The sequence below is a fragment of the Labrus mixtus genome, chromosome 3 (assembly GCF_963584025.1).
Source record: "Labrus mixtus chromosome 3, fLabMix1.1, whole genome shotgun sequence".
Classification (NCBI taxonomy): domain Eukaryota; kingdom Metazoa; phylum Chordata; class Actinopteri; order Labriformes; family Labridae; genus Labrus; species Labrus mixtus.
Genome location: NC_083614.1, coordinates 2,611,232 through 2,638,494, shown reverse-complemented (window position 1 = coordinate 2,638,494; position 27,263 = coordinate 2,611,232). Strand labels below are relative to the sequence as shown.

At 41.0% G+C, this 27,263-nt stretch overlaps 1 protein-coding gene and 1 long non-coding RNA gene across 2 annotated transcripts; one reads left to right on the top strand and one right to left on the bottom strand.

The window, feature by feature from the left end:
• Positions 1-12,550: 12,550 nt before the first annotated feature.
• On the top strand, positions 12,551-15,016 carry LOC132972062 (uncharacterized). The gene is made up of 2 exons (XR_009672852.1): positions 12,551-12,823; positions 14,782-15,016. It is a non-coding gene; the product is annotated as an uncharacterized LOC132972062 (long non-coding RNA).
• LOC132972027 (cytochrome P450 2J6-like) lies at positions 14,814-25,526 on the bottom strand. Its single transcript, XM_061034892.1, has 9 exons — positions 25,151-25,526; positions 23,998-24,163; positions 23,759-23,911; positions 23,508-23,668; positions 23,186-23,362; positions 22,939-23,077; positions 17,089-17,276; positions 15,914-16,055; positions 14,814-15,812 (listed from the first exon to the last, which is right to left on the bottom strand). The coding sequence occupies exons 1-9, from the start codon at positions 25,340-25,342 to the stop codon at positions 15,637-15,639; spliced, it is 1,494 nt and encodes a 497-aa protein (XP_060890875.1). The 5' UTR covers positions 25,343-25,526; the 3' UTR covers positions 14,814-15,636.
• Positions 25,527-27,263: the final 1,737 nt, after the last annotated feature.

Sequence of the window (27,263 nt, the reverse complement as noted above, 5' to 3'; positions counted from 1 at the left end):
TCTTTGGAATGAGCTACAGGCTTATCGAGATGGTATGATGAAAGACATAAAGACACAAAATGAAAACATGCAGCACGAGATTTGTAAAGATATGTCATCTCTTCGAGAAGAAGCTAAAGCGGATACCAAAGCGCTGCGAGATGAACTCTCACAGAAAATACAAATGTTATACAACACACACGCTGAGACTGCTAACACGCAAAAAGAAATGGAAACATCACTCAACGATGCCTCTGACAGACTTGTAACTCTGGAGGATTCGCACGAATCGCTAACAAAGGAGTTAAAGAGACTACAGGATAAATGCACCGATCTTGAGAACAGAAGCCGCAGACAAAATCTACGTATCATCGGTATGGCGGAGGGCGTTGAGGCCGGCAACCCGAGTCGGTTTGCAGCAGAGTTTCTCGCCGAAGTGCTCGGTGAGGAAAACTTATCAATCAATCAATCAATCAACTTTTATTTGTATAGCGTCAACTCATAACAAGTGTTATCTCGAGACACTTTACAAGAAGCAGGTAAAATACCTTACTCATTGTCTGTTAACATTACAAAAGAGCAGGTAAAAATACCTTACTCATTGTCTGTTAACATTACAAAAGAGCAGGTAAAGGACCTTACTTATTGCTATGTTACAAAGATCCGGCCTATCCATCATGAGCACTTTAGCAAAGCAGCAAAAGTTACAGTGGTAAGAAAAAACTGCCTTATTAAAAGGCAGAAATCTTCGGCCGGATCCCCGGCTCATGACGAAACAGTCTTCACAGGCCTAGACTGCGCCGGGCTTGGAAAGGGATAGGGGGAGAGATGGGATAAGATGCAGGAAGAGGGATAGAGAGCAAGGGGGTGGGGGGAGGTAGACCGTCCATCAGCAATCCGGTGGGGAGGGGAGGGGGTGTGGGGGGTTGTTCTGGCAGGCCGCCAACCCACGATCATCACCTATCATCATAGACTGGGCTCACCAGACCCTCGCACCGAAGCTGCGGAAAGACGAACGCCCACGAGCCATGATTATTCGTCCTACACTATTACTCCGACAAGGAAAAGATCCTAACGTTATCCCGGAATAAAGGACGTCTTCATTATAAAGGTTCCCCCGTCCACATCTTCCCCGATATGAGCCCTGAGGTCGGCCGGCTGCGAGCATCCTTCAACAGCATTCCCATACAGCCTGTATTATCCAACGAGACTGATAATAACAGTGGACGGCACCAGGCACACATTCGACGACCCACAAGTAGCCGAAAAATTCATCAAAAGCATCTCCACTACACCTGTTGAGGGAACGGAATAAAAACTGCATAATACATTCGGAATAAGAGGAGACCAACCAATCTGTTAATTGTCAGACTGAATATATGAACATCATACAGGTTGGATTTCCCTGCAGACATGTGAGTTTCAGACAGATGTCCCTATAAAAAAAAACTCAGGTTAGTTGACAAAAAACATTTTTTTGTTTTTGCAAATCGTTATTGCTTTCCTTTTCCCACTTATCCTTTCCCAATAAGGAGGAATTGAAGAATTCCATTTTTTTTCAATTTATCTTTGTGATAAGTCAGTAATTATGTTAGAAATAATACTAAATTTACATACCAGATTTACTGTTTGTCAAGATCAAAATAGGAAACTGGGGAAAAGGAATTTAATTTAATTTTTGTACTCACTCATAAATACACTCTCGTTGAGAAGTTAATAAGCGGAGAAGGTTCTTAAAAAGTATTGTTTGTAGTCATAAGCTGGTCTAGAAACACAAGATAAAACACTTAATGGAGCTAAGTGGTAAGTCATATGTCCATGTACCTCTTGAAGTTAAAGTTGGACAACGTTTTCTGTGGTAAGCACTTTCTTTTTGGTTTTGCTGGGTATGTCTTTTGTTTGGGGAAAGACAGAGTGGGGTCTAAGTTAAGTTTCAAGGGGGTATTTTTGTTGTTGTTCATTTTTATTCATGTAGTTTTTTTTTTTACTATGGAGGATGTCTACAAAAACCATAAACATGGGAGCATTTACCATAAAGTGCTATAATGATGGCTAAAAACACTAACCTTAGCAAAGCAGTGTCACAGAACTTGGTCGAATTCATTACATGGAACTGTAAGGGACTCAATGGGGCCGTAAAGCGAGGAAACACATTTGAAAAACCAACATCATAACAGACTCCGTTGCAAATGGGTAGGACAAGTATTCCATTCCAAATTTAATGTTAAGAGTAGAGGCACAGCAATAATAATTAAGAGAGCAATCCCTTTCACGGCATCTACAATCATATCAGACCCTCAAGGAAGATATATCATAGTAACAGGGAACTTGTATAATAATCCAGTAATACTAGCAAACATATATGCTCCCAATGTAGATGATGAGCAGTTTATACAATCTTTCTTTTCCAAATTACCGGATATGGAATCTCATCAGCTCATTCTTGGGGGTGACTTCAACCTAGTATTGGACCCAAGTTTGGACCGGTCTTCACATAGGCCAATAGCTATATCAAAATCAGCAAAAGTTATTCATAATTTTATACAAACATATAAAATAACAGATCCATGAAGAGCGTTGTTTTCGGATACACGTAAATACTCTTACTTCTCTCCAGTCCACCATTCCTACTCCAGAATAGATTTGTTATTGATAGACTCCAAACTGTTATCATCAGTTAAAAGCTGTGAATATGAAACAATAGTACTCTCTGATTATGGTCCTGTAGCTCTCCATTTAGCTCTTGGACACAAACATACATCTAGAGTATGGAGGTTTGATAATTGCTTGTTGTCGGATAAAAAATCTGTAGAGGAAATAAAAAAACTAATGGATCTGTATTTATTTACTAATGTTACACCAGAAATATCAAGATCTACACTGTGGGAGGCCCTAAAAGCATATATGAGAGGACAGATAATTTCATGGAGCAGCTTAATTAATAAACAACGTAGAGACAAGGAAAACAAACTTACAAAGGAAATAGCGGAAATAGATAAAAAATACTCAATCTCCCCTTCACCAGACTTGCATAAACGAAAATGATATCTTCAAACAGAACTCAACTTACTATATACAACAGAAACAACGAAACTCCTTACCCAAATAAGACATAAACATTATGAATACGGAGAAAAGGCTGGAAAGATATTAGCACATCAAATAAGAGAACAAGCGGCAACAAGATTCATTTCGGAAATAAGAACAGAGTCAGGACAAACTACAATAGCTCCTGTAGAGATTAATAATACCTTTAAAGAATTTTATAGAAAATTATACTCCTCAGAATCTAAAGAAGACTCAACATTAATTGATAACTTCTTTGATAAATTGAACATCCCAACAATAAGCTTGGAGAACGAACAACAGTTAGAAAAACCCATAACAAAAGAGGAAGTAGAAAAAGCAATACAAAACATGCAAAGCTCCAAAGCCCCAGGCCCAGACGGCTACACTACAGAATTTTATAAAGCATTTAAAAACCAACTATCAATCAATCAATCAATCAACTTTTATTTGTATAGCGTCAACTCATAACAAGTGTTATCTATCACCGATACTGTTAGAAGTATTTAATGAAGCATTGATCAAAGGCTGTCTACCACCTACTTTCTATCATGCAAGCATCTCCTTAATTTAGAAAAAAGATAGATCCACTGGAACCAGGTTCATATAGACCAGTGAGCTTACTGGACGTTGATAATAAGATTCTTGCTAAAATTTTAGCTACACGATTGGAAGATATCCTTCCAACAATAATTTCTCATGATCAAACTGGATTCATAAAAGATAGACAGTTGTATTTCAATATCAGAAAGTTATTTAATATAATTTACACCCAGGAAACAAACGACCAGCTTCCCGAGATACTAATATCTTTGGATGCGGAGCAGGCCTTCGACAGGGTCGAGTGGGACTACCTCTTCTCGGCCTTGTCAAGGTTCGGATTCGGCACCAGATTTGTTTCCCTATTTAGATTATTATATGCAAAACCCTAGGCCTCCATACAGACAAACAATATTAGGTCCAGTTACTTTCCACTGAGCCTTATCACCATTATTATTTGCCTTAGCCATCGAACCTCTTGCTGTTTCATTACGCACAGCAAAGGAATATATAGGAATAAAAAGAGAAGGGACTGAATACAAAGTGTCGCTATACGCAGATGATTTATTACTATATATTTCCAAACCTGCAATATCATTACCAATCATAATGTCCATAATATCAGATTTTGGAGCTATCTCAGGATACAAACTCAATTTATCAAAGAGCATACTATTCCCGATAAATGTAAAAGCACACCAAAGTATTAATTCTTTCACATCCTACCCATTTGCAACTTCAGGTAAATTCAAATACTTTTTAAACATAACTTTTCAAAACTATATGATCAAACAGTACAGGACCTAGATAGATGGCCTATCTTTCCAATTTAATTAGCAGGTTGAATCAATATCATCAAAATGAATATTCTACCCAAGTTTTTACTCCTTTTCCAGGGCATTCCGATTCTCATTACCAAAGTTTTTTTCAAGAAGTTAGATTCTTTAATATTTAACTTTATATGGAATAGAAAGACTCCTAGAATTAAAAAAGCATTTTTACAGAGACCAAAATCTACAGGAGGTATGGGGTTGCCTTGTTTTCAGCTCTATTATTGGTCTTGTAATATACGTTCCTTTTCTTTTTGGTGTCATAAACTGGGGGCTGGCTGGGCATGGATGGAAAATCAAAGTTGTTCCCCCACTTCACTAAAGACTCTGATATATTCGGCATTACCTACTCTTAAAATTAAGCTTAAAAATCCAGTTGTTTCCCATTCAGTGAGAATCTGGACCCAGATAAGGAAACACTTTCATTGGAAAGAATGTTCAGTGCACACTCCACTGAGTAACAATCATACATTCACTCCTTCACTTTTAGATTCTACATTTAACAAATGGCACCTGAAAGGAATACAATCCATATAAGATCTGTTTACTGATAAGATCTTTTCATCATTTCGTCAGTTACAGGTAAAATTCAACATACATAATAGAGACTTCATCAAATATTTGCAAATCCGAAGTTTTGTTAAGGAAAGGTTCCCGTCCTTCCCGGATCAGCCCCCCGAATGTATCATGAACTCAGTGCTCCCGCCTGATCCATTAAAAAAAGGGTCTATATCTAAGGTTTATAACATTCTGTCACAAATGGACTGTACAGCCACACTTGAACATCTAAAAGAGGCTTGGCAGGAGGACCTTGAAGTGGAAATCTCAGGAAACCAATGGACAAAGGCTCAGGATGGTGTGCACTCTTCATCTGTATGTACCAGACATGGACTGATACAATTCAAAATTTTACACAGGCTTCATCTATCAAAGTTGAAACTTTTGAAAATGTTCCCTGCTGTAAACCCACTCTGTGATCGTTGTGGACAGGTACTGGCCTCACTGGCACATATGTTCTGGACTTGTCCAAGCATCGCCAACTACTGGATCAAGATATTCCAAAGTTTGTCTGAGATTTTCCAGAAACATATCAATCCAGACCCAGTTCTTGCAATGTTTGGGGTTGGGTCAGCTGCTATGGAGCTCTCTTTATGAAACAACCAGAAGAATGTGATATGGTTTGTAACACTGTTAGCAAGAAGATTCATTCTGCTGAACTGGAAACAAAAAAATCCTCCATTTTGTCAAGCTTTAATGAATGATATAATGAAGCATTTGCAGTTAGAAAAAATAAAATTTACCCTGAGAGGAAGGATAAATATGTTTTACTCAATATGGCAGCCATTTATAGACTACTATAACAAAAACAACCCCAGGAAAAAATAATAATTTAGTAAAATCCAGAGCACTAGACATCCTCCAAGTTGTATTATTATTACTATTTAAATCTTTTTATCTTATTATTTTGGTATTATATTTGTTTTTTACTTATGTTTTTTTATATCTTATCTTATCTTTTTATTTATTTATTTAGATTTTTGTGTTGGTTTGAGGTATGAATAATAATGTCTCAGATTGTTTTTTTTTTTAAATCTGTATTTGAAAAAAAGAAAAAACCCCAATAAAGAGAAGTTGAAAAAAAAAAACGAGCGCTGCCAGTGCAAAAACTGCTGTCTGTGAACAAAAGTATGGTGGCCCTGAAGTGCAAAACACAACCACAAATCAAAAAACACAACCACAAATCAAAAAACACAAACACAAATCAAAAAACACAACCACAAATCAAAAAACACAACAACAAATCGAAAAACACAAACACAAATCAAAAAACACAACCACAAATCAAAAAACACAACCACAAATAAGAAAACACAACCACAAATCAAAAAACACAAACACAAATCAAAAAACACAACCACAAATAAGAAAACACAACAACAAATCGAAAAACACAAACACAAATCAAAAAACACAACCACAAATCAAAAAACACAACCACAAATAAGAAAACACAACCACAAATCAAAAAACACAAACACAAATCAAAAAACACAACCACAAATAAGAAAACACAACAACAAATCGAAAAACACAAACACAAATCAAAAAACACAACACAAATCAAAAAACACAAACACAAATCAAAAAACACAACCACAAATCAAAAAACACAAATCAAAAAACACAACGACATTAACTTAAACCGGAAAAGGTAGGTACCTGCAGTCGACAAGGATTGTCGCTGATTAGACGAACGCAATGTCCGTCTTTTTAACCGGAAGTAAATGCTTCATACGCCTTTGGAGCCAGGCAGAGACATGTCAACGAAGTAAGCGGAGATTTAAAATGCATGATGTATTGCCCAAATTGTGGCAAAGAGCTCCCAGAAAAACCCTAACATATCATATTAAAACAACCTGGATTTTTATTCAGACAAACGGTGACTCTTCACTAACACGGCATGATACGGACTGAATGAAAGAATGAGGAAATGAAACAACGTTTCTGGCTCTGAAAGAGGAGACCTAGAGAAACTCTGGCTTCATTGAAGAAAACCCGCTCCTGACCAGGTTAGGTTCACAGACTCAGTTACCATAGTAACTGACTCAGGTAAAGTAACCGCTCCCTCTGAAATGGGCTGGAGTTACCCCTCTTTCGCGGGTTTGAGTGACCTCCTCTTCTGAAACGGAATACCCAGACTTTCCCTCATTTCAGGGTGAACTGACTCAGAGTTTACACAAAACCTTCTTTCAGAACGGGCCCCAGATCTGTTAATGTATTTAGATGTTTTCAAACCTTGGAGACGGTTCACACTTCACGGTTCTTGTCCTGATGTTAGCTCCTTGTTTTTTATTTTGCTGTTTCTTTGTTTTCATGGCTTACTCTCATTTGAAAAAAATGCTATGACATTTTATTTACTAACAAATTTGATGTATTCTGCTTTTTTTTTCCAGCAACATATGTTGGTTTCAATAAATAAAACAAATACCTTTATGAGGGTAAAATACTGGTGTGTACAGATGTCAATTGTGTAATTTGTTGTGAATTATTTAGCTTGTGACTTCTGTAGCATTAATGCACAGTATGTGCTGTTAACATGGCATACTATGCAAGGAAACTGTCTACTAGATGTTCTACATGTAGTGTAAATCGTGATATCAGTTCACACAGAATAAAATATTTTGTGCTTGCAAGAATTCCAGTTACCAAACCTGAAAATAGAAAGGACCACATTTGAGAATTTTGGTAGATCGTCCTTTTATTAACAATTAAAACCCTTTATGCCACTTATATGTCAGTTCACAATTAAGACTCAGTAGTTCCCAAAATATAAGCACTTACAGTCCAATCAGTAATATATGTAATGTAAAGCCATCTCCTGCTAAAGCAGAAACATTTTTTCTCAGCTATAGGTTTACTGTAACATGGAATATGTGGTAAGGGCTTCAGTATAGTCCACATCTATAGCCCAGCTATTTGATGGCTGCTGTAATCCATTTTGTTTCACAGCCTGTTGTAGATAAACTTGAATGTCTGGGTCACCTCATGAATCAATTGTTTGCCTGGCCTCCGGAAACACATTTAGTTTCCTGTCTTCAACAGCAAATCCACAGTCCCTTGAACCAAACCTGCAAATTCAGACAATTATAGAATTATGAAAGGTTTTTTAAGCAGATATTAGAAATGTAGTTTGAAATGGCCATTGTTGATAAGATGTGTTTGCTTGTTGATACAGAAATGTGAATGTAAACAAAGGCAGGACAACTAGCCTATAAATTATATTAAATACTATAATTTACAAAAATATACAATAATCCAAATATAGTTACCATAACGAGTGCAGTGCAATTTGTTATAATACAATATTCAGTTTATGATCATTTAACTCTGAGTTGATGTGGATTACCTGTGAGGCAACAAATAGAGTTCGTTTGGAATCCCTCCAGGACATGAGGCAAGTCTGGATGGTCGAATCCTGTGCTTGTTCCAGAGGTCCGTACACTCATCCAGGTCTTTCTGCAGAACATTACTGAAGCAGAATCTCAGTAAGCACTGGTGTTCATGGCAACCGTTGAAGTGTCCAGAGTCTCCAAACAGGTCCATCCAAAACTGAGACCTAGGAATACATTAAATGCAAAGTTGTTTTTTTTTTTTTTTTTTACACACGAGGAGAAATGTTTAATTGAATAATCTAGAGGACTGAGATGAGGAATGTTATCAGCATTTTAAAGAGTGGTCTGAAAAAAATAATTCATAATAGTCACCACTTTTGGTGTGATCACTAGGCAATACATAGTTACATACCTTCCTCTTCTGAAAAAGGACCACCAGGACTCGCTACGCTGATTCCCTGTTGATGAGTCGTAACTGTGGCTTGACGAGCCTCCATAGTAGTCCGTATGTGCATGGCGGAGGGCACATTGTGTTGCTGCAATTGTCCCATGTTCTGTTCCGAGGTCAGTTCTTAATCTCATGGGATCACACCAACACTTTTAATATACAATTAATATAATTGTGAGCGATGACAGATGGGTTGTTGTTAGTAGTTCCACAAACAAGCCACATTATTATTCTCAAAAAGCCATCTATACATCCTGAGAGGGCCGATCCAAAGGGTTTCCGTTTGTCATAGCCATCTGCATGCCATCTGTAGTTCGGACTCATGGAATGATACATGTGTCTTGTAAACCTCTGGTGTGGTCCCAAAGCTGTCCCATGTGGATTTAGTTGTTTCAACAACTTCTTGTTTCACACGTAGTTTGTGTTTTCGTTGAAGAACTTGCCACATAGTCCGATAGCCGAAGAGTTAGTCCAATCAGCGACGATCCTTGTCGACTGCAGGTATCTACCTTTTCCGGTTTAAGTTAATGTCGTTGTGTTTTTTGATTTGTGTTTGTGTTTTGTAATTTGTGTTTGTGTTTGTGTTTTTGGATTTGTGTTTGCGTTTTCTTATTTGTGTTTGTGTTTTTTGATTTCTGTTTTCTTATTATATTATTATATTAGATATTGTATATTGTGGATTCAGGGATCAGTGGGCTTCCTTCAGCTGTCCAGTTATGTTCAATGACGTCTTTGAAAAATCAAAGGAAAGAAACTCTTCTTTTTGCTCGAACCTGATAGCATCTGATTGCGCCCAAAACTCCTAAAAATATGCCGTGGAAGTAGACAGCTGAATCCTCTGATGCTTGAATTCAGCATGTGAAGAGCTACCTAGACTGAGCAACTTCAGCTCTGGAGTTTAACCTATGTAAGCCAAGAGGAGGAAAGGGTTTGTCTCCTCCAATGCTGGAGTCCATCATATGGGAGAGGGTATCCTCTTTGGGTCGGCAGACCACACTTCAAGAGAAAGAAAGTGAGTGGAGTGATGAACTGCTGGAGTTTACCTCAGGCCTCCTCCAATGAGGATAGAGAATTCAGACAACCCCCACCCCCCACTTTTCAAACCTATTTGTTAGTTGCTATTGGGGGGGACTGGGCTAAGACTCCTTTGTGTAGTTCCCTCCAAAATATCTCTAGTCAGGCTTGAGAACTGTGATACAGGCCTGAGTCCTTTGTCCAGCACACATGGCTGAGGCCCAACACATGCAACTGCACCATACTGAAGTCAGAAAATTGCCTTTTGTTAAGGATCAGTAACAGTTTCTAATAAGTATCTTATAAGACATAATCTTTTTTTTTAATTATGCCTATATTAACACTTATATAGACTTATTAGTCTATTATAAGAATCTAATAAGGTCTTATTAGTGACTTATTACCTGTTATTAATGCTTATTACAAGCACCTTAATATAAAGTGTTACCGAGAAATCATTCACTGCAAAGTTGGCACCAAAAAGGCTTGGCCCTTGCCTAGTCATATCCGAATTAGGGCCTTGGAATTATGATATTGTCTTGGAAGACACAGGTCAGGACAGGAAGGTGATCCACGTTTAATGCCTGAAGCCTTGTTATCCTTCTGCAGACCAACTTGCAAAGCTCGAAAGGCAGGAGGTCTTCAATGAGGACAGTGATGGAGAGGAATTCTTAGGATTCCACAACTCTCTTGACAGAAAAAGTGAACAATCACACAGAGAAGGGCAAAAGAGCAAATAATAATAAAAAAGAGACTGCATGGTTGCAGCTTTTAACAAGGGGAGGGGTGTGTGGCAAATTGCCTAAATTCGTACTGATTACCTGTTCCACTCGCCCCACGTCCTGTAACAAGTCACTCTTTGGCCAATTAGCTCCCTGGATTGACGCTGCTCTATTAATAAAAGCGGTGACGCAAAATAAGAACGCGGCTCCCGCAAAGCTTGAGAGCCGGTTCTCACGTCCGTGGCTGCCCCAGCCATTTTCCAAAAAGTCAGTGGTGTATTAACCCCTCTGAGATTGAATGTCTTATTTTGTGTCATGCTTTACTGACTGTCCACGGGAGGATTGTTTGTAGAGACAGAGGAGCCAGCGGATCGCCCATGTTCAGGAGGTAACTCCGACAAGTCTGAGAAAATCCCTTGTGTTGTCTGTGGCCAAAGATTTGTTGAGGAGAGTGAGGGCTCACTCGGTGGGCAAGTTTGGTACTGAACTGGTGGTCAAAGAGTTAGACACGGACAACAGGGCCAACTCTTGATTTTTTTTTTGTGTTGTTGAACTGAACTGACTTGCTTTGTGTTTTTTTGTGTTTGAATCCTAAATGAGGTACTTCTGGTATAAAGACAAAGAATGTATCTTTGTGGTGGGTTCAAATATATACAAGTTGTCGGTTGAAATACCGGCTGGCACCCCAAAAGGCATTAAAACTGCTACAACATGCTGAGTCAGGCCAAAGCTATCAAGAGTGTAACACAGTTCTTAAGTCCCTCTGTCCTGTGGTTTATCAATATGGATATTAACATCACCAACAATAATAACACAGTCAAAGTCAATACAGATCATTGGTGTCATGGTGGTGTACTGAAGGGCCACATATTCAAAAGAAGCAAAAACAACTGTGTCGTAACGGGTGGAGCTAGCCGCCATGGGCAGTGGAAAACTACAACTCTCTTGATTCGGTTCTTCATTACTCCTAAGCAGAAATAATTAAGATCCACTGATTCAAACGGATGGAGGCAATGCCAGACTGACAATGCAAATAATTACATATATTTTGGTCTTTCCCTGTTCTAGACAATTACTGGAAAGAAATTCACCAGACCCTCAAGAAAGTTTTGCAGAATAGTCATCCCCTCTAGATTTGATATTGTATATCTTTGTAACATCACCTAGGAGATAAACTCCAGAGACATAAAAAATACATAACTCATAAGTGGTTGAAACCTCATGCCCCTTAATTGAGGTTTGGATGGACATAGTTTACCAAATATATATGAAGGAGAAACTGACATATTCACTAACATTACAACAAAATAAATTCACCAACATATGGTTGAGGTGGGTCAACTTTATCAAGTCCCAAAGACAAGAATTAAAAAAAGACACTTGCACACAACGTAAGAACCAGCATTCCTCCCACTTATTCAATGTGGAACATAGTTCTGTTTCTTTAGTACTGGAAACTGAGACCTGTGTAAACCAAGGCATGCACCTATGAGGAAGGAAATATACACATTTTTATTCAGAGATCTTTTCATTTTGATACTTTTGTTTTTTATGTTTGTTTTTAAATCTCATTTGGCCATTTCTTGTAAACTATATGCTGAGCAAGAGTGAGGATTATTTCTACTAATATCATAAAATATTTTTTTTATCTGTTTGTTTGTAAGCCAAATCATACTGTGACTGAAAGGTATTGTAAGGTAAAAGAGTACAGAAATCACTATACTGTATATATAGAAATGTTGTGCTTTCACATAATGCACTGAAATATGTGGTAAATGGTAAATGGACTAGAGCTTATAAAGCGCTTTTCTAGTCTTCTGACTACTCAAGACGCTTTTACACCGCATGTCACATCTACACATTCACACACTGATGGTAGAGGCTGCTGTGTAAAGAGTCCATCAGTATTAACTCATCCATTCATACACATTCACACACTGATGGTAGAGGCTGCTGAGTAAAGAGTCTGTCAGTATTAACTCGTCCATTCATACACATTCACACACTGATGGTAGAGGCTGCTGTGTAAAGAGACCATCAGTATTAACTCATCCATTCATACACATTCATACACTGATGGCAGTGGTTACTATGTAGGGAGACAATCAGAAGTAACTGATCTCATTCATACGTATTCATACGCTGCTGCCGATGCAGCGGGAGCAATTCAGGGTTAAGTGTCTTGCCCAAGGACACATCAGACATGTTGCTGCATGAACGCCTTCCGGTTGAGAGACGATGAATCTACCACTGACCCACAGCCGCCTGTGATGATGTAACACGGGCACGCCATGAATGTTTTTGTACATGCTTCAACTTCTGGATGCCAATGTAGCATATCTACTTTTAATATTTATATATGTATAACTCGGGGCACCATCCTTGTTAAGTAAGGAAACTAATATTACTTGTAGTTATTAATGAATCTATAAATCAGTCTCATATCATTGGGATGAATTCTCAAGCAGTAAAAACCATAAAATTACACAGACAAAGAATTGAAAGTTTATATGAAAGTTTAATAAAGAAAAATGATGAACAGAAGAATTTAAAGGAAATGCATAAGTAATATCAGTATAATTACGGCAGTGATATAACTTTAATAATAATATTGAATTGTTTAAGTTGCCATGGTGAGATCCTTATGTCAAGTTTGGAGTTTAACTATATTGTTTGAGGGATTTAATGAAGTGGGATTTTGAGAAATAAAAATAAAAAGGGAACTTAATAAATTTGGTGAAAGTTGACTCTGAGGCTTTGATTCGGATACCACAATCTTGACTCAACAACCCAATCTCATAATCAGAACGCTTCCTTACTGAGATGTAGTGTTCAATTGAACTCCGCCGAATGGTACCAAGACTTCCCGTCGAGTTCTTTCGGATCAGGAATGCCGGTGGCCCACAATAACCGCCGTAGCAGGTCCGGTCGGAGTCGACAATGAGATGGGTTTGAAGAAAAACACAGCGGTCCAAGCAGTTGTCCGTGGGTCCTTCTCTCAGCGGCTCAAAGAGTCTTAATTAACGTTCGTCAGGATTGACGCTCGTTAATCCTCACTTGACTTGAATGGTCACTTAGAATGCGGGCATGAAGAATCAGGGTTGGTTTAAGTTGGATTCGAGTTCTGCAGGTCCTGCGAATCCGGACTTAAATTCAAAGAGTTTCGCGTCGGCAAAACTTGAAGAAACAAAGTGGTTCGAAACAAGAGACGTCTAAGAGAGTTTAGAAGAAGAAGTTACGAGGAAAATTTACAAAGAAAAAATGAGAGAAAAAAGCGAGAGAAAAAGCGTGAGAAAAAGCGTGCACTCCTGAGAGACGAGCCCCTTTATCCAGGGGATGATTTTTTGAGGGGGCGGGGCCTAATATCTAACCCGCCTCCGATGTTTACTTTTATTTCAATACACTCCGAGTTCTTTACTTATTAAGAGCATAAATAAGAACTTTGATCATATGAACATCACCATGTCAATATTCGTACGTAGGATTATTTCCGGCAGTAAACATTTCAGACAATTATGCAATGAAATCGACATTACGTACAACCGGAAGACAGTTAGACGATTTCCGCCTGTATGGGAATGAAATCAGCATTATACCATTCAACATTCAAACACACATTAATATAGTATGAAGGGTATAATATCATATCTTAAAATACAAAATTTATAACTAGGACAAAATCACATTAACTATCGTACTTCCTCCGTCCTGAAACTCAGGTCGGTACAGCGCTCTTGCCACTAGGGGGCAGTAGCGCTCCACGTAAGATTCAAGTATAGTTCATCAGGTAATGTGATTTAGTTTCTCAATATCTAAGTTCGTCATAGATGATCGTAGCAGAATCTAACTTGCATGAAAGTGTTAGTCTTGATGTCATGGATACATATATCCGATTCAGGGATTGAACCGAAATTCTTTTATAACAGAAATGGATTATGTTGGTTAAGGCAGTTCGTTCAACGGGTCTAAAAGCTATTAAGTCCGTTTGAGATAGTCCAGATCACGTCAAAGGCCTCCCCTGCCATGTTGATTAACTCGGCAGACGGCTGTCTTCCTGGGATTGTTTATTCTAAGAGTCGTTTCACACGTATCCAAGTGGTCTGTTTCGCTAACTTGGATTAAAGGCTTATTGTTTTTTTATGACGTTCTGTTCTTCACATTCCGATGTAAAGTGTCTTTCACAGTTAATCAATTGAATGGCTTTTGTTATCAGTAAACAGGAAGAGTGGGGGTTTTCATTCATGTCCTGTGAGTTTTGGGTTGATCTCAGGTTAATATGTTACACCAAGCAAAAGAAAGTAAAAAAGAAAAGAAAAATACATTTGTGTATTTTGTGATCATTTTATTATATTATTCACTTGTAAATATTATTACTTGAGTTTAACCTTTTTTAGAACTTTGTAAAAAACATTACAGCGTAAATGCATGTTTAAAAGAATCAGTACATGACGCTTTCATACATTTTGTCATTAATAACAAGGAAAAAAAGAAGGTTGTATATTCAGAAGCATTAATACAAATGATACATAATACAATGAAAGGTTGAGTTTGGGCATAATATATAGTATTAGTTCTTAAGGGCTTTTGTCCACAGACAGCAGTTTTTGCACTGGCAGCGCTCGTTTTCAAAACAAAACAAATGTAGTTCAGTGTTTATAGAGCTCAGAGTCCTGGGTGGTAAAAAGCCCTCTGCGTCAGCTGTTTTTGAGTTGTTTTTTTCAGTCGACAACAGAACAACTTTTGGAACAGCACCACAGACTTCAATGTCACTTACAACATCAGGCTTTATCAACAACAATGGTGGAGGAGACGCTAGTCTGACTCATTTTTTCAACAATACAATTTACATGTGTAGAGCTACTGCTGGTGTCAGTACATGACTACTTTTTACATTGTTTTCATGTTTTCTTGGTGATATTTCCTTGAATTTAATCAAATATTATGCACATGGAGCTATCTAAAACACACCTAACAGACATTACTGAGGGAAGCGGAAGTTTACTTTTCTAACCTACAGTAGCTACAATGCAATGGTAAGAAGGGCTCTGAAACGGAGGTCTTCAGCGTTTCCAGCACAAAAAGCGTTTGTCTTGTCTATTAAACTTTGATTAGATGTTGCATGACTCAGGGAGATGTCGTTCAGTTTAACGCACTTTAGCGTAAACCTTGAATGGGTGAGGCACGCGTGTCGTTCCAGTGATTCCTTCAGTGCTAAGCTCAACTCCATCAGGAACAGAGAATGAAAACTTCTGTAGTAGACCAACCAAAAATAGGAACAGCTCCATCTTGGCAAGACTTTCTCCAAGACACACACGTTTCCCTGAAATGACCAATAACAACAACACACACTGAAGTAAGAGCTCAGGAATAAACTGTATTCTGCATCAGGTTAAAGTTAAGTTTCATGGGGAAGTGGTGTACCTGCAGAGAAGGGAAGGAAAGCTTCTTTCTTCAACAACTTTCCCTCAGAGTTGAGGAAGTGTCCAGGGTTGAAGGTGTCTGGAGTCTCCCACTCAGTCTTGTCAAACATCACAGAGGTCAGGATGGGCATCAGGGCCGTGCCCTAAAAAAAAACATCAAAAAGCAAAAAATAGCAGTTAAGAAGTATCGGGTTTAAATTACTTTTAGGGCTGCAGGATATATCATTTCAGCATCATCATCTCGATGTGCGATTAGTCACACTGCAAGGACATAAAAAATAAAAAAATATATTTGAGCCTTTCAATTAAGTTTATGTATCCTGTCTAAACCCATTCACATTACTAATAGATCTAAATGAGCATACATTTATATATTTTACCACATTACATGCAACTATGTTCATAGTTAGAACACCTTCTCAGCGCTCTGTCATCTCACCTGCTGTTATCAGGGTCGGGCAGAGCGACGTGCAGCGTGAGTGAGCGGTGAATGTGAGCGGAGAGGAGCAGGGATTTATACAATCTGATAGTTTGCTTAGAGTTAACATCACATAAGAGGCTATATTTAACACTTTCGGGGGTTAAAGGCAGCGGCTTCCAGATCTGTGGAGTCAGAACGGGCTCTCGGTTTCGTTTTTGAGGCCTAAGTTTCAATCTTCTGATAGCCCATTCTATTGTTTATTTCACGTCCTCCTTCCCATTCCTTACGATTTCATGAGCTGCCATGAAACTTGAAGCAGTCGTAGTTTAATGTTGAAGTAGTAGTATTATTTAATAAATATTCCCGCAATATTATTTGGTTGCGGAGGGAAACTTAAATGATGGAACCTCATTGCGAGTTACCTCAGTGCGAGTTATTAAAAAGTCTGACCTGATGTGAGAAGAATCACTTGCAGGAAATATTATAGATCAATATCGATAATTAACGGATATCAACATGATTAAGACTCTTTGAAAACGCAAATAGCGTTCCCGGAGGCAGTGAGAGATAGAGGCAGACAAGTGAGAGTCTATAATCATCATTTCAGGGAGAGTCAGGGTGAATTCAGCTGAAAAGAGTGAAGCAGTAAACTTTAAAAAATATCGCAATATACAGTATATCGCAGGAAACAAAAATATTGCAATGTAATTTTTTCCCAATATCGTGCAGCCCTATTGACTTTGAAGGACATGTACCTTAGGGATGAAGTAACCACCCAGTGTTGTGTCCTTGGCAGCCATTCTTAATGCATTGAGAGGAACGATATTTCCATATCTCTGGATTTCATGGATGGCAGCATCAGTGTAGGGCAGGTTGGGTCTGTCGGCCATAGTGGGCAGGCGGCTTTGTCCAATCACTCCATCTATCTCTGCCTGGACTTTCTCTAAAATACAGTAAAGGTGTTGGAACAGAAAAAGAAAAAGTATAACTTGAAATGACAAATTTATATCTTGACTCCTCCAAGAACCGTCTCCTTGGTGGAGGAGTTTGTTTGTCCTGGTGAACCCGGGAGCTGTGTTGTCTGGGGCTTTAGCCCCTGGTAGGGTCTCCCAAGGCAAAGTGGTCTTGGGGGAGGGTTCAGACTAAGATCGGTTCAAAGATCCCCATATGAGGCGCAATACAAGGGAGCCAGTCATCTTGCCCTGAAGAGGGAAACCGGGGAACCCCCCTGGAGCCGGACCCGGGGGAGGGGAGCTCGAAGGCGAGCGTCTAGTGGCCGGGCTCTCTTCCATGGGGAAAAAACAACTGCAGGGAGAGACATGGGGAGCAGGTGTAAGATAAGCCGGTGGCAGGCGTAGGCGGAGACCTGGGCTTTCTAATCAATGGCAGCGCAGACTGGTTCTGGGGACGTGGAACGTCACCTCTCTGGTGGGGAAGGAGCAGGAGCTGGTGCGGGAGGTGGAGCGCTACCAGCTAGAGAGAGTTGGGCTCACCTCACCTCGACGCATAGCACCAGTTCTGAAACCAAACTCCTGGAGAGGGGCTGGACTCTGTCTTTTTCTGGAGTTGCCCAGGGTGAGAGGCGCTGGGCGGGTGTAGGGATACTACCGCTGTGTTGGAGTTTTCCCCGGTGAACGAGAGGGTTGCCTCTCTGTGACTTCAGGTTGCAGAGAGGAAGGCTCTGACTGTTGAATGTGCATATGCACCTAACGGCAGTTCAGAGTACACAGCCTTCTTGGAGTCTCTGGGTGGGTACTGGAAGGGGTTCCGCCTGGGGACTCTGTAGTTCAGCTGGTGGACTTCAACGCTCACATGGGCAACAATGGAGACACCTGGGGAGGGGTGATTTGGAGGAACGGCCTGCCCGATCTGAACCCGAGTGGTGTTTTGTTGTTGGACTTCTGTGCTAGTCATGGATTGGCCATAACAAACATCATGTTCGACCATAGGGATGTTCGTAAGTCAACTTGGTACCAGAGCACCCTAGGCCAAAGATCGATGATCGACTTTGTAGTTGTTTTGTCAGATCTGCGGCCGTATGTTTTGGACAATCGAGTAAAGAGAGGAGCAGAGGTGTCAGCTGATCACCACCTGGTGGTGAGTTGGATCAGATGGCGGGGAAGGTTGCCGGACAGACCTGGCAAATCCAAACGTGTAGTGCGTCCTCTGAAGAGGAGGCAGAGTCTGAAGATCCGGGAGAAGCCTTACCACTAACCTTGGCAGAGGTCACTGAGGCAAGCTCCTCAGTGGCAAGGCGCCAGGTGTGGATGAGATTTGCCCTGAGATGCTAAAGGCTCTGGACATTGTTGGGCTGTCTTGGCTGACACGCCTCTTCAATGTCGCGTGGAAATCTGAGAAAGTGCCTGTGGAGTGGCAGACTGGTGTGGTGGTCCCCATTTACAAAAGGGGGACTGGAGGGTGTGCTCCAATTATCGAGGTTTCACACTTCTCAGCCTTCCGGGAAAGTTTACTCTAGGGTGCTGGAAAGGAGGCTCCGGCCGATTGTCGAACCTCGGATGCAGGAGGAACAATGTGGATTCTGTCCCGGCCGTGGGACAGTGGACCAGCTCTATACCCTCGCAAGGCTTCTTGGGGGGGGCATGTGAATTTTCCCATCCAGTCTACTTTGTAGATTTGGAGAAGGCTTTTGACCGTGTCCCTCGGGGGATCATGTGGGGGGTACTGCGGGAATATGGGGTCCCTGGCCGTTGGTGCGAGCTATCCGGTCCCTGTATGACCAAAGTGGGAGCTGTGTCCGCACCCTCAGCACAAAGTCAGACAAGTTCCCAGTGCATGCTGCCTCCGCCAGGGTTTCCCCTTGTCACCAGTCCTGTTTGTGATCTTCATGGACAGGATCTCAAGGAGCTGCCGGGGGGAGGAGGGTTTCCAGTTTGGGGACCTCAAAATCTCGTCTCTGCTTTTTGCAGATGACGTAGTTTTGTTGGCTTCCTCAAGCTGGGACCTCCAGCAGGCATTGGGGCGGTTTGCAGTCCCGGCTGGGATGAGGGTTTGCACCTCCAAGTCAGAGGCCATGGTTCTCTGCCAGAAAACAGTGGATTGCTCTCTCCGGGTGGGGAGTGAGTCTTTGCCCCAGGTGAAGGAGTTCAAGAATCTCGGGGTCTTGTTCACGAGTGAGGGTAGAATGGAACGTGAGATTGGCAGATGGACTGGCTCGGCATCAGCAGTAATGCAGGCATTGTGCCGGACCCTTGTGGCGAAGAGGGAGCCTGAAGGCAAAGCTCTCGATTTACCGGTTGATCTTCGTTCCAACCCTCACCTATGGTCATGAGCTATAGGTAGTGACCAAAAGAATAAGATCGCGGATACAAGCGGACGAAATGAGTTTCCTCTGGAAGGTGGCTGGGTTCAGCCTTAGAGATAGGGTGAGGAGCTTGGACATTCGGTGGGAGCTCGGAGTAGAGCTGCTGCTCCTTCGCATCGAAAGGAGCCAGTTGAGGTGGTTTGGGCACCTGTTAAGGATGCCTCCTGGACGCCTCCCTTTAGAGGTTTTCCAGGCACGCCCAACTGGGAGGAGACCCCGGGGCTGACCCAGAACACGCTGGAGGGATTATATATCCCGTCTAGCCTGGGAATGCCTCGGAATCCCCCAGGAGGAGCTGGAAAGTGTTGCTGGGTAGAGGGAAGTCTGGGCTGACTCACTGCCCATGCTACCAATGCGATCCGATCGCATCCAAGAAAATGGATGGATGGATATCTTGACATGTTAACTTGAAAATGAAAGTTGAGGATGTTTGCCTCCTATCAGTAACATTAAAATGACTTCAGTACGGAGTAGAGAAAGAACTATACTGAACATGAGCATGTGAGTAATCTTTACTGCAGAACTGGGGGAATTTGAACTTTTCATTAAATTAAGATATTTGGCTGTATTGCCTTAAAAGCCATAAAAAGGTACACCTCTTAAAGAATCACAACCTTAATGTGGTGGAGGGCTTTGCATGTCCTGGTGAACCTAGGAGTTGTGTTATCGGGGGGACTAGACCCTGGTAGGGACCGGTTCAACAGAGCCCCTATAAAGTGGCAAAAATGTAAACTAGTCACCTTGCACAGAAGAGGGAAACCAGGGCGCCCCCCTGGAGCCAGACCTTGAAGGAGAGCTGAGAGGGGAGCTCGAAGGCAAGAGTCTGGTAGCCGGGCTTCAGCCAACAACCCCCTTGCTTATCGCTGCTGTGTTGGAGTTTGCCCAGGTGAACAAGAAGGTCACCAACAATAATTTGAGGAACTCCTGAACCAAACCAACGCGTCATCTGAAAGATGTTTTGGCAGAGGTCACTGAGGCAGTTAAAGAGCTCCTCGGGCAAGGTGCCAGGTGTACATGAGGCTCAAGTCTCTGGACATTGTTGGGATGTATTGGCTGACGTGCCACTTCAATGTTTTGTGAAGGTCTGGGACAGTGCCTGTGGAGTGACAAACCTGGGTGGTGGTTCCTATTTAAAAAAAAGGGGAACCAGAGAGTGTGCTCCAATTTTCGGGGTGTCGCACTTCTCAGCCTCCAGGGAAAAGTCCACTCTGTTTTGTTGAGAAGGAGGTTCGACCCATTGTCGAACCTTGGATACAAGAGAAACAATGCCGATTTTGTCCTGGCCATGGGACAGTGAACCAGCTCTTAACCCTTGCAGGGCTTCTTGGGGGGACATGGGAGTTTGCTCACACAGTCACATGTTTTGGGGAGAAGGTTTATTACCGTATATCTCAGGCGGTCATGTTGGTGGATTGCCTCTTGTCACTGATTCTGTTTGTGATTTACATGGACAGGATCTCAAGATGCAGCCGGGGGGAGAATAGTTTACAGCTTGGGGGCCTCAAATATCATCTCTTCTTTTTTCAGATGATCTGAATTTGTTTGCTTCCTCATGCTGTGACCTTCAGCAGGTATTTGAGCAGTTTGCAGCCGATGTGCAACGGATGGGATGAGGCTCAGAAACTCCAAGTCTGAATCCATGGTTCTCTTCCAGAAACGGTGGATTGCTCCCTCCAGGTGGGGAGTGAGTCCTTGCCCCAGGTGAAGGAGTGTCTGTGGGTCTTGTTCATGAGTGAGTGTAAGATCGGATGTGAGATTCACAGGCAGATTGGCTCAGCGTCGGCAGTAATGCGGGCATTATACTGAACCGTTGTGTTTAAGAGGGAGCTGAGGCTGAAGGCAAAGCTCTCTATTAACAGGTCGATCTTTGCTCCAACCCTATGGTCATGAGCAATGGGTAGTGACCGAAATAAGATCGTGGTTACAAGCAAACAAAATGAATATCCTCCAAAGGGTGGCTGGGCTTATCCTTAGAGATAGGGTGAGGAGCTCTGACTTTCAGGGGAAGCTCAGAGCAGAGCTGCCACTCCTTCACATCAAATAGAGCCAGTTGAGGTGGTTCGGGCCTCTGATTAGGATGCCTCCCGGATGCCTCCCTTTGGAGGTTTTCTGGCCACGCCCAACTGGGAGGAGAGCCCAGTGGAGAACCAGAGTTCCCAGGAGGGATTATATATCCCATCTGATCTGGAAAATGTTGCTGGGGAGAGGGAAGTCAGGGTTGACTTACTTTGTCTGCTGCCACCACAAACCACCTCGGAAATGCTGAAGGAATTTGATGGGTGGAGGGATAACCCCTGTCATTCTTACCTGAAATCACCAGTGTTGCCCTGGTTACTCTGGCTGGATTACATTAAATTGGAATTATGCCTTCTTTTTTTTACATTTTCAATACTTTTGTTTATTCCAAAATACCTAAAATAAATAATACATTTCAATCAACCTCAGCGGTAGACTAAATAGTAAAAGCATAGCCTCCCAGAACTGCCATCATGGCTGTGGTCTTGTTTTCTTGCTGTTTCACAGTAAGTTAAAGGGATACTTCACCCGTTGAAACATGAATCTGTATTGACATTGGGTCATATATGTAGTAGAAATGTGAAATACATTTTTAAGTTGGTACCTTCTTGACCGACAAAAGGCAGAAATTGTCTTTTACGTGGATGAAAGACACAAAATCCCAAAATGCACAGCACCGCAGGCCACTCCCACTAAGGTCCTCGATTTCAGAATCAGAATCAGAAATACTTTATTAATCCCAGAGGGAAATTCGATCGTTACAGTTTCTCCAAAATATACAATATAGCAGTAGAAATATAGTAATAAAAACATTAGCCAGCAGCCGCTGCAGCCAAAACACAAGACCGGCCTGTGGGCAGCAGTCTCGCCGATATATTTATATTTTTTCACCATTATCAGCTTTCTCCATAGAGCCTGTTAGCATAGCTTCCAAGCAATATAGCGGACGTTAACTTTCGATTCTGGGAGTGACTTCCCACCCACTGATCTGTGATTGGTCTGAAGCTTCAGTGGTCGAAAATATGAGGAATTAGCGTTGTAGTTTCACATCACTAACCGCAACAGCTTACAGTGACTCAATATGACGATATTTGCGTCACTGGAAGCTTCTTTTCAGACTTAGAAATACAGAACTTTCCAGTCTCAGGGGGAAATGAGGGCTGGATGCACGACCATTCAAAAATACTACCAGTTCACTACTGATACAATGCTTAATGCAAATGGGTGAAGTATCCCTTTAAGTAAAGGCACTTGTATCATCACTCACCCTGAATTTCCGGGTTATTGATGAGGTAAACCAAAGCCCACAGCAAAGTAGTGGAGGTCGTCTCTGTTCCAGCCAGGAACAGATCCAAAGAGCACACAGCCAGATTGATCTCATTGAAGCCCACATTGGTCTCTTTGTGCTATTTAGAAAAGCAGATATAATACGATAATACAAGAAAGAGGGATTAGTAAACTGAGGAGAAGAACTTCAATGTAGTGCAGTGTGTGTCACACATTTCTTCTCTTACTTTTTCCATTTCAATGATGAAAGCGTCAATGTAGTCCCGGGGATTGTTGTGGTCCAGGTTCTTCTTGTGCCTTTGTACCTCCTGACTGAGAAATTCTTTCAGGATGTCGTAGTTGTCGAACATTTTGTTGTGAGGACCTGGCATGTGCTTCATCACTGAAGGGAAAGATTCATATATCTACATCCAAAAAAACATGAGAGATACACTCGCATCAAAATTTAACTTTTAAGATCAATTTAGTCCAAAGAAATGTGACTTTCAGCCAGTCTGATTATTGATTATTGACTGACCCCCCCATTTATATGATATTAGATTGACCCACCCAACTCCATATAGAGCCCTCCAGATGTAGAAGCTCTGACAGACATTTCAGCATGTGTTGGAAGTTGTGGTCGCTGTACTCAAATCGTTTCCCCATCACCAGTTGGCAAATGATGTTTGACACAGCTTTGTTAAAGTGGTTTGCTGGGTCGAAAAGTCCACCTGCAGGAAAGGATTCAACTGTTTAGAAAATGACTAGAAAATACCTGAAACTTCTGATTATGAGCTGATGTTAAAGTCATTGTGAAGAACCTTTCTCTTGCTCAATAGCCTCCTGCAGGTGTTGGATCTCCTCACAGATACTCTGCTCCATGGTGTTTTTGCCAAGGCCAAAGGTACGTAACGTAGATAAGGCAAATCTTCGCTGTCTCTTCCATGTTTCGCCATTGCTCATGAACAGACCACCTAGAGAAATTAATACAGATGAAATGAGGTTAGTGGCTCAGAAGGACTATTTTTTAAAGAATAAGTAGTGAAAGAGAGATGTAAACCTGAGCTTCCTGAGTAAAATCTATCCTCGACTGAACTTTGGGGTCGATCCACAAAGTTCTCAGCCTGTGTCACGATAGCATCCTTCACAGCCTTGTATCCAGACACACACACCATCTTTTCTCTGCCGAGACGAATGCTGAATACACTTCCATAAATGTCAGCCAGCTGTGGACAACACATCAATGATTAAACACTTATGAACCACAAACCCTGTGAACATTTGAACTGAATGTTTCTAAAAACCAAGGAACTGATATTTGACTTCAGACACAAGAGAGAGGCAACCATGGAGTGCATCATTCGCTACGGTAATGTGGAAAAAAGATAGTTTACACCAGGGGTGCCCAACCAGTCGATCGCGATCAACAAGTAATAAGTCAATATTAAATACAATTGTAAAATAGAAACGTGTGTTAGTTTCATCTCATTGCAGTGTTTCCCACACATAGACAATACCGGGGCGGGGAGCCCAAGTATATTTCCAACTGTTCTGTTTGTATTGAATTTTTCATTTATTCATAAAATTGCTGTGTGCATGAGAGAGCTAGAGAGAGAGCGGGGGAGAGAACGCGCATGTAAGAGAGTGCAGACAAGCGCAAGGACGTGCAGGTAAAACTGGGGCGGGTAAATGTTTTACCAAAAAGTCATATACAGAAACTATGCTATGAGTATTAGGCGCGTTTTATGCAGCTGCAGCTACTTTTCCCTGCTCCTCTCTCTGCTGTCATGTCAGCATCGCGGGGCACGCTTAGACACATCAACATACATTGCATTTGCTGCCCAAACGCGCGCGCGCACACACACTGGAGCGCCAGCCACCACGCAGACCTTTTGTTTCACAGGCTCTCAGTAAACAACAGAAACAGTCTGAACAGCATTGTTAAAATCTGTCCTATGATTACTGGTGTGAAACAGAGATAACCAACAGATCCTCCGAAAGTATTTTAGCTGCAATCAGATTACTGAATGCTCCTTAGGTTTCATTCATTAAGTGCATTGAAATATGAGTGAAATATTGTAAATATAAATCTTCTAAATAAAACGTGTTTAAAAAAGTAGAAATTGAGCAATTAAGCAATTATATCACAAGTTCACCTTTGATACATTGGATTTACACAAACTGTAAGATTTCACCTTTGTTTTAAGCCTTACCTTGGTAATATACTTGTCTGGATGTTCACTGTCCACACTGAGAATATTCCCCACAATCGGAAAAGCCCATGGTCCTGGAGGATAATTAGGAGGATTCCGGTTTTTGAGATAGTCTGCTATTATGAAGAAAATAATAAGAAACAGAAATAGCCCCTTGAGGTCTAAACTCAGTAAAAAATCATAAAGCCACATTGTTAAAATGAGAGAGGCCAGCAGCAGGAGGAAGACTTCCTATGTTCTAACTTGAAGCACTTGTGGTTTACAAATTCCTGTCAAATATTGATAAATAGATGGTCTACTCACTCAGCGACTACACTCTACACATTACTGAACAGGTTGAGAGTAGGGTAAAACAATCTGACTGTACAAAGAGGAGCATGGTTACACAACTTGCAGCAGCCACGCCTACTTTCCCTTGTCAAAACAGGCCTTTCTCACGGTCTGATTATGGAAATCACTGCTGGAAAAACAACAATAGCAGCCCGGTAATATTATCTAACACACCTTAAGTGCCAAAACCAAACTGCATTTCAGTGACTTTAGACTCTGATTAAATAAGATAAACATAATTAAGCCAACAATACAAAGTGCAGTGTGAACAAAATGTATCTGCCTTGTCCTGTGTACTCAGAAATGTAGATCATAAGTCAAGTTCTGTTATACAACACAGCTCTGACATTTAGCATCATTGATCTTTGGACAGGAAGCTCCTTCTAGCACCAGACTTTTCAAATTATATTCAACTGGAGTGTCTTACGTTTGATAAATTCAATAAGTATCAAGAATACTGTGGAACATTATTTATATTAAGTACTTTGTTAACACAACACATTGTGTTGCCGTTTTGAAGCTCAATACTTCCCCTGACTTCTCTTTATTTATGTTAAATTATGTATTTTAGAATAAAGCTGCAATCATTTATTGATTTAAGAACAGGAAAATATATCATACATAATGATTTAAATATATTTCCAACTTTGGAGGTTAATGCAGTCCCTGAAACAATGGTTTGAGATAACAGCATTTGCAGTTGAAGTAATAAAGGTGCTTTACTGTGTCACTGCTTGAGTTGAAGAAAACAATCCTATATTTTCAAGTTAAGTAAAAAATGCAAAAGGCTTCTGTCCTACCAGTGAAAGGAAAATATGATGTATGTATGCTTTATGGATGTGAGAATGTATTTTGAAGCTCTGCTTTCAGTACATCAGTGTTATTTATATATTTTAAGCTGTTGTTATTCTGAATGAGTCTTTTTTTTATATTTGTGTGTCGTTACATGATGAGAACATCGTTAAATGCCTTGTCCAGTGTATCCAGATGTCTGTCATATCGGTCTGAGATTGCTCAAATATCTTTTTAAGGTATTCTTAAGAAAACAAGGGCCGTTGGTTGGGTAACATGTGGCAGATCCTGAAGATCACAAACTTCTTCAAGAATGGGTGAAAAAGTAAGGTTACAATGTGTAACCATGGTTCTCTGAGTGAAGAGACTATCCCTCCACTCCATTACTTATTCCATATGTATGGGGCTGACCATGGGGTCAGGTGAAGTTTTGGACAATTGGCTTTATGACAATCCACCTGTCAGGTGGCTACTAACAGTATAAGAGCACCAGTGTACCACACTGTAACTGATTAAAATTTTGATGGAAAAGATCCATTAGCGGCCTCGAGCCTGAGAAATAGTTTATTGTATTGAGACTATCTCTCCACTCAGTTACATATTCCATATGTATGGGGCTCTGTAAGACACACCTTGAGGGGATAGAGCAGCACCCGGCCATAACATGAGCCAAACTGTGTGTCCTTTGAATGAGACGTTGCCGCAACCAGGAGTGCTCCAAACAAAAGTATCATCAACGTGGATGTCAACAAACCTTAATACAATTGTACAAATATACACATCCCCAGGCCGGCAAGTACTGCTGACTGTAAGTTAGTGCTGCCTGATGCCAAGGCGCCAGATGCTACCAAGGCCCGCATATGCCTGCTTGATTGCAACTACAGTCCAGTGGGAAAGGGCTTTTGACAATGGTTTACCAGAAAGCTCAGGCTTAAAACAGACAAACAACTGAGCTGTCCTCTTGTGAGTCCGGTGCACATACACTTAAAGT